Raw genomic sequence first — 19,449 nt, 5'->3', positions numbered from 1 at the left:
TAATTGTTTTAGTGGAACTGAAAGCTAAAAAAGCAATGTTTTTTGTTTCTGTGTATTATATGTATTATTATACTTCCTTGAACGTTTACCATCTTTGTTAATTTTATTTAACAACGTTTGTAAGAATGAATGGAATGGAAATGAAAAGAGTTGAACTACTTTTGGATTTGTTTGTTTGAGGAGGGTGGTTTTTTTTTTTTTTTTTTTTTTGTGGTCTGTTATTATACAATAATGATAGCATGTTTGTTTCTGGTAATGGATACTTTTCCTTCTTTTCAGATGAAACAGTCCATGGAAGAATTCCGAAGCCTTGCTTCCCGATATGGGGATCTTTACCAGGCATCTTTTGATGCTGATTCAGCAACTTTGAGGAATGTGGAACTATATCCTAAGCCGCCTCGTTATTTCTTGTTCTCTGGAAGTATTCTTTTAAATGTAGAGTTAATGCTTCAGATATGCTTGACTAAAAAATATATAGTAGATAAGCCTACAAATGTATTATAATTAATAACTTCTCTTTTGAAATCTAGTATGAGCAGTACAGTTGTACTTTTTAACTTCGGCCAGGCTTTAAAAATTAATAGTGACTCAGTTGTGGCCTTTCTCCACCGCTAAGAAGAGCATCCAAAACCCGGGTCCCCCAGTGCCACATACTTGGTGCTCACTTGAGCTGCAGCAGAAAACGTAACACATTTTCCCACCAGAAAACCATTTTCTCTTTTGTATCACTTCTGTTTTCTTCATGGTGAACAACCCTGGTTTCCATCACCTTTATTAATGATCTATTATTCCATAATCTTCATTGTCCCTTTTGTTCCCTAAGCCTTCCTTGGGTTTTCCGTATTTTCTTATTAGCAGCCTCAAACCCTTTTTGAAAGGAGGGCAGAGATAAATTGTTTTTAAGTTGTAGGGCCTATAAACCAGTAGTTCTGGGCCTTTTGGGTTTCTAAGTAAAAACCTTATGAATGCTGTGGACCCTCTCCTCTCCAGAATGCATTTATGCACACCCCCCAGCAGATTTGTAAAGTTGCAGTAGGGTTAACAGATCCCTTGAGCCTGAGCTTAGGAACCTCTGGGGTATCTAGAGACCATTTTGGTTGTTGCTGTTTTTAACTTTTATCAGTGAAACTTCTACATCTAAGCAGAAGAAAACCATTTCTGTGATTGAATCACAGGGCCTGTTGCTTGGTTCCCGCCCCCTACCCCACCCCCACATTAGGCGGCCTCTGAAGTACTCTTCCTGGAACAGAATGTGAGAGTCAACTATTATAAACAATAAAAGGGGGAAAAAATAGAGTCCCAAACTATTTGATTTGATAACATTATTGTTGCCTTCACTTAAAATGTGGTCCTCATCTCGACTTGAACTTCAGAGAATATAAAGTCTATGTGGATTTCTCTCTTTTCATGTATAACCTTAACGTCCATCCAGACAGCAGCAGAGCTGTTTATTGATATCTCATGCAATAGAAGCCCTCATTTTGGATCCAGAATCAGCAAGGTATTTCTAATAATAGTTTACATTGAAGTACATTTTCAAATATGTTATCTTACCTAGTCATCACAACAGTGTTTTGGAAGAGGTTTTACAGAAGAACAAAGAACAGGGACTTCTCCAGTATTTACCTGAGGTCACAGCTACTGACAAAACATGGATTTTCCGACTCCATTGTTTATTTACCTCCTGCCTCCTATTTTTAAAACACTGACCTGGAAAAATAACTAAGAAGAAATTCTTTGAAATTTGAATATTTTCTTCTTGTATACTGTAACTAAATTTTGGTCTGGAAAACTGGGTTAATAATATAATTAAGCTTGACATTTTTATTCCTTGGTTTCCTAAACAAAAAGATATTCCTATTTTTGCTTCATTAATATTCTTCTCTCCTCTTCCATTAACTAATTATTCAGGAATGTTCCACTGGTTTTTTTGTTTGTTTTTTTGTTTTTTTCCCATTATACTATTCTGTTTTGGAATGTGCATTTTCAGGTGTCTGTAATTTCCAGTCTAATAAGGCCTGTGATTCCAGGGTCAGCTTTCTCAAAGAATACAATCAACAAAGCAGGGTAAAATTTCTCTACCCTGAAGCAGTCACTCACCATTTCCTTTCCGGACAATAGCAAAGTCCTTACTTCTGTCTTAAAATTCTGCCTACTCCTAGACTAGGCCGCTTAGCTATCTTTTTCCCCATTCATCTGATCCATTTTAATATTTTCATAACATACTAATATTTGCTTATTTTTCCTTTTATCCTGTTCTCACCAGTGTTCATTTTCCCTTCAGACCTGCAGTGCTTGTTTTTAAAAAAACAAACCCCTTCCTTTTAAGTTTCAAAGTGTGCTTACACTTTCATGTACTTTACAGAGTCTTTGCCAATTAATTGCTGATTCAAGACTCACATCACACCATTTTTTATTGTGCCATACTCATTTTACTTCTTAGCACCCAGATGTCATTGTACTGTTGACTGGTATGATAGGCATGTTTTTCTCTTGATTGACTTTTTAACAGAGAGATTGAGTGCACTGTCAGCAGGGATGGGGTGAAGGGAGTTATCCAGCCAGCTTACTCATGCTGCTACTCTCTTTCTCACTCTTCTCCGCCCCTCTCACTCTCCAAACCAGTTCTCCTAGCCTCTGCCCTTCATAGCAGGGAAAAGTTGGAAAAGAAAGCTTGTACCTTGAAGGAGGGTTCTTTGGGTTTCATTCTCAATAGTATACAACTGCTAAGAGTGGCTTCCTCCTAAAACTTCTGTTCTTGATATTATATATTCTGTGCCTTCCAAGTAAAGAAGGACTTGCAGCTAAAAAAGAACCTCAAGAGGACCTCTTTTGCACTGCTGGTGGGAATGCAAACTGGCACAGCCACTCTGGAAGTCAGTATGGAGGTTCCTCAAAAAATTAAAAATGGAACTACCCTGTGACCAGCAATTGCTCTACTAGGTATTTATCCAAGGGATACAGGTGTGCTGTTTTGAAGGGACACATGCACCCTAATGTTCATAGCAGCACTATCGACAATAGCCAAAGTATGGAAAAAGCCCAAATGCCCATCGACTGATGAATAGGTAAAGAAGGTATGGTATATATATACAATGGAGTATTACTCGACAATCAAAAAGAATGAATCTTACCATTTGCAACTACATGGATGGAACTAGAAGGTATTATCCTAAGCAAAATTAGAGAAAGACAGATATCGTATGACTTCATTCATATGTGGAATTTAAGATATAAAACAGATGAAAATAAGGAAAGGAAGCAAAAATAATATAAAAAGGCGGGGGGGACAAAACAGACTCAAATATGGAGAGCAAACTGAGGGTTGCCAGAGGGGTTGGGGGGGGGATGGGCTAAATGGGGCAAGGGACATTAAGGAAGACCCTTGTTGGGATGAGCACTGGGTGTTATACATAGGGGATGAATCACTGGAATCTACTCTTGAAATCATTATTGCCCTACATGCTAACTCACTTGGATATAAACTTAAAAGTTAATTTTAAAAAAACTCAAGAAAAGGAGGCATAACATAGGTATTTCACTGTAGTTTTTACAAAAATGTGTCTATCTTTTTCATAGCCTAGAAGCTTTTTTGGAAGAAGGCATTTTGTCTTACTATTGAGCTTTGTATCTCTAGCACCTAATATAGTGCCTGAACCAATAACAGTAAATATGAATTATGAGAGGGTAGATGTTTATAATTATGAATTGTCTACCTCATTCCAACTTTTTAGAATTATCAAGAAGAAATATTTTGAGATGGTGGTTCATTGCATTTTTCTATTCTGACTTTTTATTTGTAATGAGTCCTTTGCACTTAATCTTTATGTTACTGCCTAAAAGATAAGCGAACACTTCCTGGCTATGACAGAATAAATAGACTGGACTTTTCCTTTTACTGCGAACAACTAAAACCTGGATAAAACATAAAAGTTTTATGTAAAACTGTAAACAGTTAACTGTTTACAGACATTGGACAATAGGAAATTCAGGAATGTCATCCCTTGGTGAAGGGACACAAAAAGGTAAACCCTACCATAGTCTTTCCTTTCTTTTCCCTGGAGGCACTCAGCAGAACACAGTGGTCTTGCTTAGTTGAAGAGATAGGAATCAGGGTTCAGGGAACCAGAAGAAGCTAGAACTTGTAGGACAGAATACAGGGGAGAGAAAGCAGGTTTCCAGGGAAAGAGCTCCAGAAATTTCATAGGCTGTGATTCTTTGGCTGAAGATTAGCATATGTGTACTAAGATACACATATGTAAGGGAAACTGCACAAGGCCAGGCAAAAAACAACTACTGGGGGAAGAATGATGACCAGAAGTTATAAGCTGAACAATTCCTAGAGTTCACACATGTCTGAGAAATGTTTTGAGTTCCACCTAGCCAAATGGAGAGACCTTATTGAGCACTGAGAGCATTCAGAAGAAACACCAGAAGGGTCACACCACCTTAGCAGTAGGGCTAAACTAAGTCTAGAGCAGTCTTTCAGATAAGCTTTAAATGGATCAGGATTATATACAAGTAACTTGACTGTCTACCGAAACAAAATTTAACATTCTCTAAAGACAATAAAATAAAAAGTTCAACAGTATAAAATCCACACTTGTAGCATCAGATCAAGAATTATTAGACATGAGAGGAAGCAGGAAAATGTGACATAACCAGGAGAAAATTAAGTCATTTAGGAAAAAGACTCAACAAATGACAGATGATGGAATTTACAGAGTTGGACTCTAGAATAGCTATTACTAATATTTTCAGAGATTTAAAGGTAAAAGATAACATAATTAGGAGAAAAATTAAAGATGTAAAAAGGACCAAATGGAATTTCTAGAGCTAAAAAATACAGTATCTTGATTTTGCCTTTATTTTTGAAAGATAATTTTGATGCATATAGAATTCAACTTTGGGTTAGGTTTAATGGTACATTCGATATTGCAAGAGAAAAGTTCAGTGAACTTGGAAGACATAACAATAAAAACTACCCAGACCGGACAGTGAAATAAGAAACAGCCTGAAAAACAACAGAGTCAAAACCAGCCTGTGGAACAGTATCATTTGTACTAATATATACATGCAACCACAAATCCTAGAAAGAGGGGAATGAAGGAAAGGGAAATATTTAAATGGCTGAAGTTTTTTAATGTTTAATTAAAAATGTAAACCCACAGATTCAAGAAGCTTAACAAACCACAAGTAAGGTAAACAAAGAAAACCATAACAAGCCATACATTGTAATCAAATTGCTGAAAACCAATGATGAAGAGAAAAAATTTAAATGAAGAAAGGGAGTGCATAGAAGGGAAGAAAGATCAGAAATCCACTGATTTCTCATCAGAAATAATGCAAGCAAGAAGACAATTAGAACATCGTTAAAGTTATGAAAGTGAAAAAGGTAACCCAGTATTCTATATTCAGTAAAAATTATCCTTCAGTAATTAAGACTAAATAAAGGCCTTTTCAGACAAAATCTGAGAAAACTTGTTACCACCAGATGTGCACTACTAGAAATGTTAAGTTCTTCAGGCTGAAGTGAAACCATTTCCACTGTAAACTTAGAGCTACAAAACAGAGTGAAGGGCACTGGAAATGGTAAATATGTCACTAAATATAAAAGACTTCTTTCATTTTTTTAAAGTGTTGATCATTCAAAACAATAATAACTATGGGAGTTTATAACATGTGGAAGTAAAATGTAGGAAATATGACAGGGAGGGGATTGCTGTATGATTTTTATGTTTTACATGAAGTAGCATATAGAAAATTATTTGAAGATAACTTGCGATAAACTAAGGACGAATAAACTCTAGAGCAACCACTAAAAAATAAAACAAGCCAGGAGATGAGATAAAATGAAATACTAAAAACAACAGAAACAAACCCAGTTAATCCAAAAGAAGATGGGGAAGACAGGATAAAAAGAAACCGTGAACAGATGGAAAAGTAGAAAAAAATTACAAGATGGTAGCCATAAACCCAACCATACCAGTTATTACAGTAAATGTAGTCTTACTCTAAATAAAATCAGAGATTACCCTACTGAATACAAAAGCAAACCCAACTGTCTGCTCACCACAAGTAACCCATTATAAAGACACAGATAAAAGTAAACATAAGGACAGAAAAGTATATATCCTGAAACTCTAAAAGCTGAAGTGACCATATTAATATCATACAAAATAGACCTCAGTACAAGGTACATTTCATCATAATAAAGGAATCCATCCATCAAGAAGACATAATTCTAAATATGTACAAAGAAACATATGAAGCAAAAACTGGCAGAACTGAAAGGAGAAATAAATCCACAATTATCAAGTTTTCAACACTTCCTCTGTGAGTAATTAAAGAACAGCTTGTCAGAAAATTTCTTAGGATGTAGGAGACTTGAACAACACTATCAATCATCTTGACCTAATTGACATGTACCAACAGCAGTGTATATGTTCTTTTCAAGTGCATTTGGAACATTTAATGAGATAAACCATACACTGGGCTAGAGAACAAATCTCAATGAACTTTTAAAAGCACTGAAATCATACAGAATATGATATGTGACAATTAAGTTAGAATTGACTAACAAAAACGATCTCCAGAAAATCCCCACACATTTAAATATTAAATAAGACTTCTGAATAACCTAACTGGTCAAGAAATCAGAAGAAAAATTAGAAAATATGTTAAAACAGGATGAAAATGAGAACACATATCAAAACTTGTGGGATGCAGCGAATACAGAGCCTAGAGGGAAATTGACAGCTTTAAATGTTTTTATATAACATAAAAAGTTTAAAATCAGTGATCTAAGTTTCTACCTTATCTGATGCTACAAAAAGAAAGCAAATTAAACTCAAAATAATTTGAAGGAAAGAAGTAACAAAAATAATGAGCACTAATAAATGAATTAGAAATAAATAGTGGAGAAAATCAATGAAACCAAAAGCTGGCTCTTAGAAAAGACAATGAAACTGATAAAACCAGTTAGTCTGAGTGGTAAAGGAACACAAATTACCGATACCAGAAATCAAGAACACCAGACCAAGTCCTACAGCTATTAAAAGCCATAAGGGAATAACAGTTCTCATGAACACAGACACAAAAACTTTTAACAAGACATGTACAGATTGAATTCAGCAATATACAAAAGATAATGCATCAGAACTAAGTAGGTTTTATCCCAGGAATACCAGGTTAACAATAGAAGACCAAACGGCGTAATTTACCATATTGCATAATAAAGGAGAAAAGCTGAAGCGGAGGGCTTAATAAACATTTCAAGTCTTACTATGAAGCTATAGTAATTAAGACTATATGATATTTGTTTGATGGTAGAATGGAGAGACCACTCACATATGTGATCATTTGATTTTTGACAAAGGTACCAAGGTCCTTCAACTTACATCTTAATGAAATTTATTTCTTAAGTAAATGAATGCTTTAGTGGGAGGTAGAGCAGTATATTCTGAATTTAGACCCTTTTGGTAGGTAACTCCATAAAAGACTTTAGTTTCTTTATGCTTTGTGTGCATAGTTTTTCTTAAAGTCCTATAAATGAGGTTCAGTTCTTGTCTTATTGGAACTTAAGATATAGTACAGAGCAGGAAACAAAGCTTTGGAGCCAGGCCAATACGAACATGAATCCCTTGTCATTCACTCCTAGCTGTATAAATACATGCATGTGATTTCATCACATTGAGCCGCATATGCATGAATTATAGGTAACTTGTGATGCCTGTCTCCTAGAGTGGTTGTGGTGGTTAACTGAAATAACCTGTATAAAGTACCTAAGGGAAGTGCTTTAGTTATGCCTTTAACACACCACTTGATGTTAAGAGGATAATAAGAGAGGGGCGCCTGGGTGGCTCCGTGAGTTGAGTGTCTGACTCTTAGTTTTGGCTCAGGTCATGATCTCATGGTTTGTGACATTGAGTCCCACGTTGGGCTCTGTGCTAACAGCATGGGGCCTGCTTGGGATTCTCTACCTCTCTCTGTCTCTGCCCCTCCCCTGCTCACTCGCATGCTCACACTTTCTCTCTAAACAAATAAACGTTTTTTAAAAAGGATAATAAGGGAATAATAAGAACAGTGTTATGCCCAGTGTGGCTGAATTACCTATGTTGCATTTTCGAACAACCCCCTTGAAGTTTAGTTGGAATACAAAAGGTGTGCTTTCTTTTTTCACTTAGGAAGACTTTCAAAACACTTTTAGGTCTGAGGCAGTAGAGGAAGAAAGAAGGAATCTCGGTAAAACTTTCCAGCATGCTCTATATACTAGCTCTCCCCTGAACATGCCTGTGCCTTTCACATCCATGCTGTGGATCCATGCCGTTTCCACAGCCACAAATGCCCTGCACACTTCCACCTCTCCACATCTCCATCCTGCTTGCCCGCTAATTTGCTCAGGACCTGTCTGTTCTGTGGCATTCCTCCCCTCTCTCCATGTGCTGATCTGTTATTTATAGATCTTCACTGGTTATTTGGCACTTATGGATAATTACCTTTTCAAATGTCTTAGGTCTCCTTCCCCTCATGGCACAGACAGGGTTTAAACATTTTTCTACTACCTAACACCAAAGTGATTAGACTTACAGAATTTGAAGTCAGGTCTGGGTTTGAATTCCAGGCTTATTACTTAACCTCTCCAAGCCTCAATTTCCCCCCACCTGTAAAATGGAAACAACCGAGCCTACGTCGTTATTTTACAAATTAAATGAGAACATGTGCAAAGTGCCTGACACATGTAGACATTGAAGTAGTGACTATTTTGGTTGATTAATTGATACTGATTTGACCTCAGTTTCCAGGAATACGGATCTACTGGAGCGGCCCATGCTGACAGTGAATATGAGAGGAGAATGATGTCTGTGTATAATCATGTCTTGGAGGAAGTGGAATCACTCAATCGGAAATATAACCCTGTTTCTTACATGGCAAGTGACATTTGTTTTATTGAGTTTTCATTACATAGATAGAAGTGGGTTTTTATCCAACACTTACTAAACATGTGAATTCATTGAATTCCCCTCTCTGCCTGTTTTCTGCTGTGCCTATTTTGTAAGGGTTAATAATTGCTGTGAGGATGAAATGAGCTAATCCATGGAGCACTTAGCACATCTCTCACTGCTATAGAGTTACGTTAATGTGTCAAATCTGCTCTACCAGAATGCACTTTTTTTTTTCCTTTTAACAATTGAACTGAAGTTGCAATAGTTCTCAACCCTGGCTACACGTTAGAATCACTTTGGGAGTTTTTAAAAAAAAAATAAATCACTACCCAGGCCCCACTCCAGACCAAGTAACTTTGAATCTCTGCAGCTGAGGCCCAGGCATTAGTATTTATAAAAAGCTCCCAGGTGATTGATTCTGTCCTGCCACCAGGGTTGAGAACCACTGGCCAATTGAAACAGAAAGAACTGTGCTTGTCATCTACAAGGCAGTGAATCACTTCCTGCCAGATGATGCCACTGATGTCCTTTTAGCCTGCTGAATCTATTGCCTTTGGCCCTGTTCAGCTCTTCCTCTTCCTTCAGTTTCCTCCATCACAGGACAGACTGACACACCCTCACCCAGATTTTCTCCTCCCTGTCTGGCCATTCCCCAAGTGTCTTAGTCGGCTCAGGCTCCTGTATCAAAATACCCGTAGACAGGCTGGCTTAAACAATAGGCACTCCTCTCTCATGGTTGTAGGGGCCGGAAAGTCCAGAACAAAGGTGGCAGCCAGTTTGGTTCCTGGTGACAACCCTCTTGCTGGCTTGTGGACAGCCACCTTCTCACTGTGCCCTCACACGTGGAAGAGAAAGGGAGCTCTGGTCTCTTTTTTTCTTGTAAGGACACTAATCGCATCATGGGGCCCCATCCTCATGACCTCATCCAACCCTCATACCCTCCCAAAAGCCGTGCCTCCAATTACCAACATATTGGGAGATAGGGCTTCAATGCAGGAGTTTGGGGAAGCCACACATTCAGCCCATAACAACCCATCTGTGACCTTGTACCTTGGAGAGTTTCCCTTGCCCTGGCCACCCATTAGATGCTGACATTCCCTGTAGCTCTTTTCTGGCTCCCGCTCTTCTCGCTCTGTACTCTCACCCGTTATCAGGTGTTTAAGAAGAAATTGGTAAGATATGTTGTTGAAGAGTTAGATTAGATTTTCAGGACAGATACATTCCCTGACATAAGATCGTCAGTACGTATTTGCTGAGTTGAATTGACCTGGGTGGTTGTTTGACAGAGACTTGGTTGCTAAGGGACAGAGTAAAGATTCTCTTTGAAGGAAATACACACATCCATGCAAGACATTGATTAGATGTCAAAAAATATAAAGGCTGGGGGCACCTGGGTGGTTCATTCGGTTGAGCATCCGACTCTTGGTTTCAGCTTGGGTCATGCTCTCACGGTTCGTGTGTTCAAGCCCCACAGCTTGGGATTCTCTCTCTGCCCCTTCCCCTACTCTTGCACATGCCTCTCTCTCTCTCTCTCTCTCTCTCTCTCTCTCTCTCTCTCTCTCTCTCAAATAAACTTTAAAAAAAATACAAAGGCTGTAAAGTATCAGACTCAACAAAGAAGAGCGTGTTGGTGCTATGCTAGTCCTCCTTCTGGCTTACTAACTACACTGTGTGCCTCCCTATTTCCAGACTGTTAACTATAATGGTAATCTGCTCCTAACACACCTATGCACATGTGCCCAAGGGGCCATCGGCCTCAGAGGCACTCCACACTCTCCATATGGGGAATTGCAAAATCTGCCTCCATTCTTTTAAAAGAGAGAATGGTGCCTTTTTGCCCCAGAACAGCCTGAGGGCACTTGGGTCCCCTAAGTCCAGCCTTTAAAGAGGTTTCTCTCCTAAAATACTGTTGGCATCAGACTTCCGCCACCAGTAGGATGTCCCTGCAAGTGCTTCCCAGATTCCTTATTGCAGGAAGGTGAATAATGTTGCCTTAGCAGTTAAACCTGAAGAAATAGACCCAATGTGTTTGAATCTGTGTTGTGGTTTTCTCAAGTAATAGACCTGGCATTTGTATTAGGAGTCTCTTGGGCACGAAATGTTCAACAGCCTGAAACCAATAAGGAGTGGATTCTTCTGGCCTAGAGCCTTAATGCCCAGCTGTTTAAAATTGTTCACAAACATAGGCAACTAGTTGGCACTGTGCTTGGAATCAGCAGCTCAGAAGGGCAGACAGCACAGTAGAGTGGCTTGCAACTTCAGGCCACTGGTGGGGAAGTAGACTGAGAAGGGGAGGGGAGGGTACACCAACAGGAGCAGTTCTAGGTCACCTCAAGTTACAAGTGTTCTGATGGTGCTGTAATTTTTTTTCTCTTAAGTTTGCAAACCATTGGTGAAATAGAAAACAAATCACTGAACTAAGAGTCAAGCAACCCAGGTTCTAGTCCCTGCTTGTCCCATTACCTGTCTGGGTGACCTGTGTTATCAGCAGAATTGAGGATTAGACTGGGTGATCTTTGCAGTATCTTTGATGGTGTTACAGTTGTATGCTCATCTCCAAACTCACCAAGTTGGATACATTAAATACGTAAAGTTTTTTGTATGTCGGTCATACCTCAATAAAGTGGTTTTAAATACATACATACATACATACATACATACATACATACATACATATATACATACATATAATATCTCAGAACTCTTTTAAGTTCTAGTTGTGTGGCTCCTCTTACTAAGACTCAAAGGATTCATTGTAGTGATTCTCTTCAGCTATGCTGGGATTTTCAAAACTCAGTTAAATTTGTGAAATAGATATTTGAAATAAAGTATTCTATTAAAATTTCGGAATTCCATAGAGTTGGACTGTATTGTCATTCTTCATCTGAATTCCAGTAAGTTTCCCCCATTGCTCACTCTGGGGCTATAGGGACAGGGAAGCCACCATGTGGAGATGGAGATGGAGATGGGATGGAAGAATGAGGATGTCAGGGTTCGTGGGATTTGCGGTCTGGCCTCGGACATCAATATACTGCTCTGGCTTCTTTACCATATTTTCTTTATCCTACTTTAACATACAATAGTTACTCTATATTGTAGTAACTAAAATCATTATATAATAAATATATCTAATAGCTCTAAGTGCTATGGAAATGAAAAGTTTGTGCATTATTTTGCCTTGAGGATTTTCTTCTACATTTACTTTTTATTTTATCGAATATACTTCAAAGTAAAGTAAAAATCTGCAATTGTATTCCTTGACATGAGAGATTTGGCAAACATTTGGGTGTCATGCCTATTTCCTGATAGGTATGTACCTTTGCAATAATCATAGGACCATCTGTACTTTAAAAAAAATTTTTTTTTAACGTTTATTCATTTTTGAGAGATGGAAAGAGACAGAGCATGAGTGGGGGAGGGGCAGAGAGAGAGAGAGAGGGAAACACAGAATCCGAAGCAGGCTCCAGGCTCTGAGCTGTCAGCACAGAGCCCGACGCGGGGCTTGAACTCACAGATCGTGAAATCATGACCTGAGCCAAAGTCGGACGCTTAACCAACTGAGCCACCCAAGTGCCCCAACCATTTCTATTTTTTAAACTTCTTCCTTAAAGTACCATTTGTTGATGAAATTTGGAAATTTATTTTTATTTAACTTAGTTTCTTTTCTTCCCCCCAGCATACAGCATGCCTCTGCAATGCCATCATTTCTTTGCTGAAAGTTCCTCTCTCATTTCAGAGATACTTTTTCCAGAAACTGCAGTCTACCAGCATCAAGGTAATAATAGCAAGAATAGAGGTTAATACTGGTTAAAAACCCAGTTGTCTTTTGAAGAGTATGTGGGATAGAGCTCTGCTTCAGGATCTTACCTTTGGTTTTGATGAAACTTACAGCCTTTAGTTGTGAATTTCTTCTCCCTTTACTGAGTGGTTTGGTGAAAGGAATGGGATTTGGGGATTAAACCCTCTCCCTTGTGACCTGTCAGTGCCAGATGCAGCGAGACGGGTGTTTGGGTACCTGGAGCTCTGTCCCTTGTCTCCAAGAATAATTTGAGAGGTTTCATGATAGTCACCTACAAGGATCTTGAGCTGAGTCCGTGTGTGATTGGACTTTCCAGACCCAGAATAAATCAGGTCCAATAAAACATCACCAGTCCTACCTCCAGGGCACTTTTGTCTGTGAATATCCAGTTTTGAGGAGCTGGCCAATGAGAAGAGCTAGTATTTGAAAATATGTAAGCCACTCAACATTCAAAAATGTATTTTTGATTCAGAGAATGGAATTTTTGGAAAGGAGGAAAGCTGTCACCCGCAAGAGGTTTTCTAGGTTATCCCTGGCAGTAAATGTCTTCCGTGCACTTTGCATATCCATTCGAATGTTTTGGGTTGCGTTTCAGAATGACGTGAATAGTAAGGAAAATTGATTACCTTAGGTAAGATGTGTGCAGGGTTGATTGAGGCAATGCTCAACATTATCAGAAAGACCCAATTTCTTCCATCTCTTCATTTAGCAGAATTTGGGCTTTCGGTAGTTTAAGTGTATTGGGGATTTTAAATATGTTTTTAAATAAAAAACTACTCTAATGAGAGGTTTAAAATTGACTTTTATACCATTGTGACTTGATTGTATGTGTAATCCTAGAATATTAAGTACGTTTGCCTTTGAATTTAGTGTATTTAAAATTATGAAAGACCGGAGGACAGCCTCTAGATATGAAAATTTACATGATGCATTTCTGTACTGGAATTGTTTCCTTGTCAAAGAAAGGCCCACCCCAGAAATGGGCAAGAATAGTGCCTTCACTTTTTTCTAATCCTCTTTTACCCTCACACAGAACTGGGGTTTGACATAGAAAACACAGTGGTATTTAAAAGGAAGCATTAGGAGAAGGAACTCTTGACCTTAAAGGTACATCTGCCTGGTTGTCCTGGCATAGCCAGGCCGTTAGTTGTATGTGTAACGTTGTAACCTATAAATGATAATTAGCACAAACTTGTCTGTCAGAAGAGAGCTTGCTCTTGCTTGTTAGCATTTATTTTAATGTTGGTATTCTAGCTTGCTCTGTCGCCATCCCCCCGGAACCCTGCAGAGCCCATCGCGGTCCAGAATAACCAGCAGCTGGCACTAAAGGTAGAGGGAGTGGTTCAACATGGATCAAAACCAGGACTCTTCCGCAAAATTCAGTCCGTCTGTCTGAATGTTTCCTCTACACTACAGAGTAAATCTGGACAAGACTACAAGGTAATTTAGAAAAGAGGCAGAGTTATGATGTGGATTTTATCAACTTACATTAATGGAAGTTTTCTAGTGTTAAGCAGACTGCAGTTACACCTCCTAACAGATGAGATACGGACACAAGTTAAAAGTACATTCTGAGGCTTGAGGGGGCTCGTGAACAGCACTTCTCTTTTCCCTGCCTGAGCCAGCTGATGGAGAAACATCCAGGCAGACAGTAATCAAATACGAGTTTTATTATTATAGCTGTCGGGAAACCCTGCTCAGGTATCTGGCAACAGGGACTTCTAGCTTTGTGCCACTGAATTTTCCCACCAGCCTCAGCCCGCACACACAAGAGCCTGCCCCTGTAAAACTGATGGTAGGAAGGAGCGCCCTGAGTCCCAGAGAAGGCAAAGAGAAGATCTTAGCTCCCCATGCTCAGTTCCTACCCAGAAACTCCCCATCAGTAGGATTTACCTCCTTCCCTGGAGACCAATACTGCCCATCTAATGAAAAGTCCCTCCACACGGAGGGAAACCTCAGGACTGAGGGAATAAGTGCTCCCTTTCCCCCAAAAAGCACACAGCGAATTATTTTTCTCTATTTTAAGGGAATTTTGGCATTTTCCCCCCAAAAGGCTATACAACATTGACAGGCATGGTCAGATAAAGTAAAATCTTTCCTTAAGGGTGTAACCCTAGGAATTGGCTGCTTTGAGAAATCACGAGGTAGGTAACCAAAAATCATGCTTGCTTTGTTAGCCGAGACCGGGATGCTGAGTACCGTGGAATACCAGTATTCCAAATGCAGAGTGTTCCTTTCTGTGGACATCTCTTTCTGGTTCCTTGATGGTTTATTCACAGTCAATGGAACAAGGGAACAAGTACACAGTTGTAGGGACGGAGTCGTTCAGATGCCCACATTGGTTGTATCTGGGTTTATTGTGGGCACGCTTGAACTGAGCTCCATAGCAAGGGAAGGAGTATTAGTAGAAATATAAAAAGAGAGCATTTTATTCTCTTTGGTGGTTTTAGGCTAAAAACCCAAGAGAAGGTGTGGCTTAGGCCGTTTTTACTTTCTTTACTTTGGTAACTTTCTCCTCCTTCTTTGCCCACTCTGATATGGCTCAGCCTTCATTCTCTTCTCTTCCTCTCTGACTCCCACAACACGGAGCATGGTGCCTTATATAGCAAATATTTGATGAATGATGAAAAAAAATCATTTACTGTATTTGGAGTACAACTGCTATGTTCGTGGGTGATCCCTATTGTCACAGAAGATCCTAGTGAGAATTTACATAGTTAACTTACCCCTTTCAACAGCTGTCTCCTCACTTTGAGTTTGAGAGAACAGTAACGATGATTCTTATTGTTCCTTGCATATGATTTCCACTCTTAAGAAAAAAGCCTTCAAACCAGTCTTCTGCTTATTGACTTACCTCTGGAGGCATTGCTTAATGCCTGGAAGCTGATATAAGTTATATAGGACAGGATTGCTCTGTTGTGTTACATGCAGTGAGTTCTCAACTTGAAATGCATCATCCATTCAGAGCGATCAGGTTGCCTTGGCCTATTTCTGGTCCTTTTAAGGAAGTTCTTGTTTGGTAGGCATGTTGTTTAGGGACATAAAACCCCTATAGAAGTTGTGCAAACAAACAAAACCGGGCTTATAAATCTAAGATCTTGAATTGGTCAGTGACTTCATTCCATTGCTGTTACGGAAAGATTAACCTGTTCCCTGAGTCACAAAGCTTCAGGGCACATTTATATCATTAATTATACAACAGAAACACACACATAAATGTAGAACAATCTGGCCAAATATTCATTAAGGTTACCTGTGTATGCATTCTCAGAATAAGTGTCTCTCTTAACATACTTCAATCTTAGGTACAGGTCAGGGTATACCAGCAAGTGTTACTCTGTTCTTTGAAGGACAAAGGAATGAGTGTCAAGCTACATAAGTGAACAAGCCCATAAATCTGTGTTTTAGAATATATTGTGCTGCCCATCTGAACAAGACACTGATTATTAAATGAGCACTGTACATGTTATAAAGTTAATTTGTTTTAAAGAGGGAGGGTTGACTGTATTAAGTAATACAAAATCAGACTGGCTAGGAGGAGGAACCCTAACTTGTATTTACTTAGAGTTATGTTCTTTTTCAGTCTCTTAGATTTTAAACTCCCTGAAACAGGTGATTGTACTCTGTTTCTTCAGAATTTCTCTTTACAGACTAAAGAAAGATGGGAATCAGAGTTGGGGTTGGGTAAGCAAGTGTAAGAGGGGAATATTCTCTTCCACCCTCTTAAGGTCTCCAGCTGGGCCTATGATTAAACTAACATTAAGGCACATTAACAGGAGAAAAGCATACGAGTTTGTTAGAATTATACACATACATGGGAGTCTTCACAGACAATGGAAACCCAGAGAAGTGACCAGAGCAGAAAGCTTATGTAACTTTTAGACAAGGAAACAGTAAATTTGTGGAGACTTAAGACAAATGGGCAGTAAAGAGGTGGGGAGTGACTGGGAGAGAGATGGGGTGGCAGTCCGTGCATTTCAACCTTGATTCCCAGTCTCTGGTGATAAGGATGTTCTCCTTCTCTTGGTACAGAGAAGGCACCTTTCTCATGGGAGGTTTTATGGCCTGTTTTAGGTAAAAATGGCAAGGTCAGAGACCCTTCCTACATCCTCTGTTTCGCAAGTGCCTTTAGTTGAAAAGAATCAATGTGCCAAAGCAGCATTGTTTTGAAGAGGCATGTCCTGAGCTCCTTCACAAGGAGGAAAGGCAGCATATGAAGGGGTCGAGACAGGCTCTGGGAGCTTGTTCTGGTAGTGAGGAGGTAGTATCACTTAGTGATAAAGAGTGTAGGCTCTGGAGTTCACCTGCCTTGGTTCAGATGCCAGTTCCACTACTCATTAGCTGTGACCTTGGAGAAGTGACTTAACCTCTCTGCCTCAGTGTTTTTATCTGTAAAACAAGGATAATAATAGTACCTACACCTCTTGGTTGTTTGCAGGGATTAAGTAAGCGCTTAGTACAGGGCCTACCTCACAGTAAGCACTCAGTACATATTAGCTATTACTATTATTTAACAATTTTTTCGTTCCAGATACCCATTGACAATATGACCAATGAGATGGAGCAGAGGGTTGAACCTCATAATGATTACTTCAGTACTCAATTTCTGTTGAACTTTGCTATCCTTGGAACACACAACATTACAGTGGAATCTTCTGTGAAAGATGCCAATGGTATTGTATGGAAGACGGGTCCCAGAACTACCATATTTGTAAAATCTCTGGAAGACCCTTATTCCCAGCAAATTCGCCTACAACAACAGCAGGCCCAACAACCATTACAACAGCAGCAACAACGAAATGCCTACTCACGGTTTTAGCCACATGATGAATGCACTACAGACTTTACAGGAATTGATCAAATGGGCAAAAATAATTTGATTTTTCATATGGATTAAGATATAAAAGAATGTGGAGTCCATCTATTCATTGGTTTCTATAATGTAATACTCTGGCGAAAAAAAAGAGTTGGTTTTTCTTTAAAAATTTAATTTGAGAAATAATTGGATTCCTAGCCAGAAAGACGCTTTCCCCTTGTTCCTTCTCAAACCATGTCCTTTATCTTCTATTTGACATTTTCATTGTTTTTCTGTTGCTGAGCCTTTCTTTCTCTTTCAAGAAAAGGCATGTGTTGGGAGCACTGAATTCATATATTTGACTGATTTCTCCACCAAAACACATCACTCACTACCTGGCACAGACCTCTCATTCTGAGCTAGGCATTGGGAAGTGCTGACTAGTTGGTACGGAGGAGTCTATGGGAGTAGAGACAGTTCTCCCCTAGACTGACTTCAGTGTGTCCCCTGAAACATCCAGTTTTCTGGATTTTGAGAGGAAGCAGTCTAGCAGAATTGAAACATCCTGCTACATTATTTCAACTATTCACCTATATTTCTCTATGCTAAAGCAATCTTAATTTATTGTTTTAGTATTTAATTGACCCCCCCCCAAAACCAGCTAACAGTTACAAAGATTGGCAAGTAATCATTTGTGTTTTCTAATATTTGTTTATATTACAGACTTTTTACATTATTTCCAAGAGTGAAAAAAATCACTCACATGTAATATCTTAATCTTTTAAATTAGGAGGGCAGATCTTTTGATTGGTTTGGTTTCTTCTTAAGTTATGTAATGCTAGACTTGATTGTCTAGAAAAAACAATCTATAGCACAACCTCAATTAGTTGGGATGCTCAGGGAATAGAAATTTTCTGGTTAGCCAGAAAATCCCTTTTTTTCTATCTCAATACTGGTTGAAAACCATTATATAAAATATAATAATAATAAACTTTCCTGTCTTAACACAGTATACTAGATGTATTTTACCTGTTCGTTCTCAGTTTGGGATCATTCAGTGCTTGGGATCATGGTTTCCAAACATCAGGGATCGTAGGGTTGCGCATGTTCATGACGTGTGTGGGGCAGTTGGACTGGAAGCAGTTCCCGAGATGGAGCTGGGCACCTTCCCTAGAGGTTCCCTTTTTATTTATTTTTTTCTTTTTCTTTTTCTTTTTTTTTCAATATATGAAGTTTATTGTCAAATTGGTTTCCATACAACACCCATTGCTCATCCCAAAAGGTGCCCTCAATACCCATCCCCCACCCTCCCCTCCCTCCCACCCCCCATCAACCCTCATAGAGGTTCCCTTTTTAAATAAATCTCCCATTTTCTTTGTGTTTTGCACTTTTTTTCCCTTTAAAGTCAACATTGGCTCAAAGAAAAAAAAATGAGTTGGTATTTCTTTTTCCCTTGTCATGTTGCCTCTAGGGATGAGAAGTGATTGGCGATTCGGGTCCCTCTGAGATTGCCGGGCTCGGGTGAGCTATTGTCCCTCTTCGCCGTTGGCCAGCCAGAACATCATGGCAAAACATACGAATCTCCAGTGTTGACTGTGGATGGCATCCCTTTATGTTCAGCCCCATTGTACACAGTGCGCAGTGTGCACAGTTGTGATAGCATCTGAGGGCACAGGCCTTAGGAAGAACCGCCAGAGGGATGTGGAGGAGGCTACGAATCCCTTGACCTGCCAGGCGTGGAAAGAGCTGACCCAGCAAGCACAGGTTGTCCTTTTAGCTCTGATGAATTAGCTGAGTTACCTTGGGCAAGTTACTCAATCTCTCTAGGCTAGTTTCCTTGTCTCTAAAATGACTGAATTAGACTGGATCTCTTCAAGTCAATTTAGAGTTTTTATCAGGTGACTGAAAGA

At 39.2% G+C, this 19,449-nt stretch overlaps 1 protein-coding gene across 1 annotated transcript in view; it reads left to right on the top strand.

The window, feature by feature from the left end:
• Nucleotides 1–18,551, top strand: part of INTS7 (integrator complex subunit 7) — a 95,634-nt gene extending 77,083 nt beyond the window's left edge. The window contains exons 15-20 of the mRNA XM_040446391.1: nucleotides 280–383; nucleotides 1,433–1,501; nucleotides 8,798–8,930; nucleotides 12,622–12,720; nucleotides 13,999–14,184; nucleotides 17,276–18,551. Coding sequence (XP_040302325.1) covers nucleotides 280–383; nucleotides 1,433–1,501; nucleotides 8,798–8,930; nucleotides 12,622–12,720; nucleotides 13,999–14,184; nucleotides 17,276–17,563 — 879 coding nt within the window. The 3' untranslated portion in view covers nucleotides 17,564–18,551. The remainder of the gene's footprint in view (nucleotides 1–279; nucleotides 384–1,432; nucleotides 1,502–8,797; nucleotides 8,931–12,621; nucleotides 12,721–13,998; nucleotides 14,185–17,275) is intronic.
• Nucleotides 18,552–19,449: the final 898 nt, after the last annotated feature.

This window comes from Herpailurus yagouaroundi, unplaced genomic scaffold (genome assembly GCF_014898765.1).
Source record: "Herpailurus yagouaroundi ecotype Mexico unplaced genomic scaffold, PumYag 195, whole genome shotgun sequence".
Taxonomy (NCBI): Eukaryota; Metazoa; Chordata; class Mammalia; order Carnivora; family Felidae; genus Herpailurus; species Herpailurus yagouaroundi.
The sequence above is the reverse complement of the archived record's forward strand: the minus strand, read 5'-3'. Positions and strand labels throughout refer to the sequence as shown.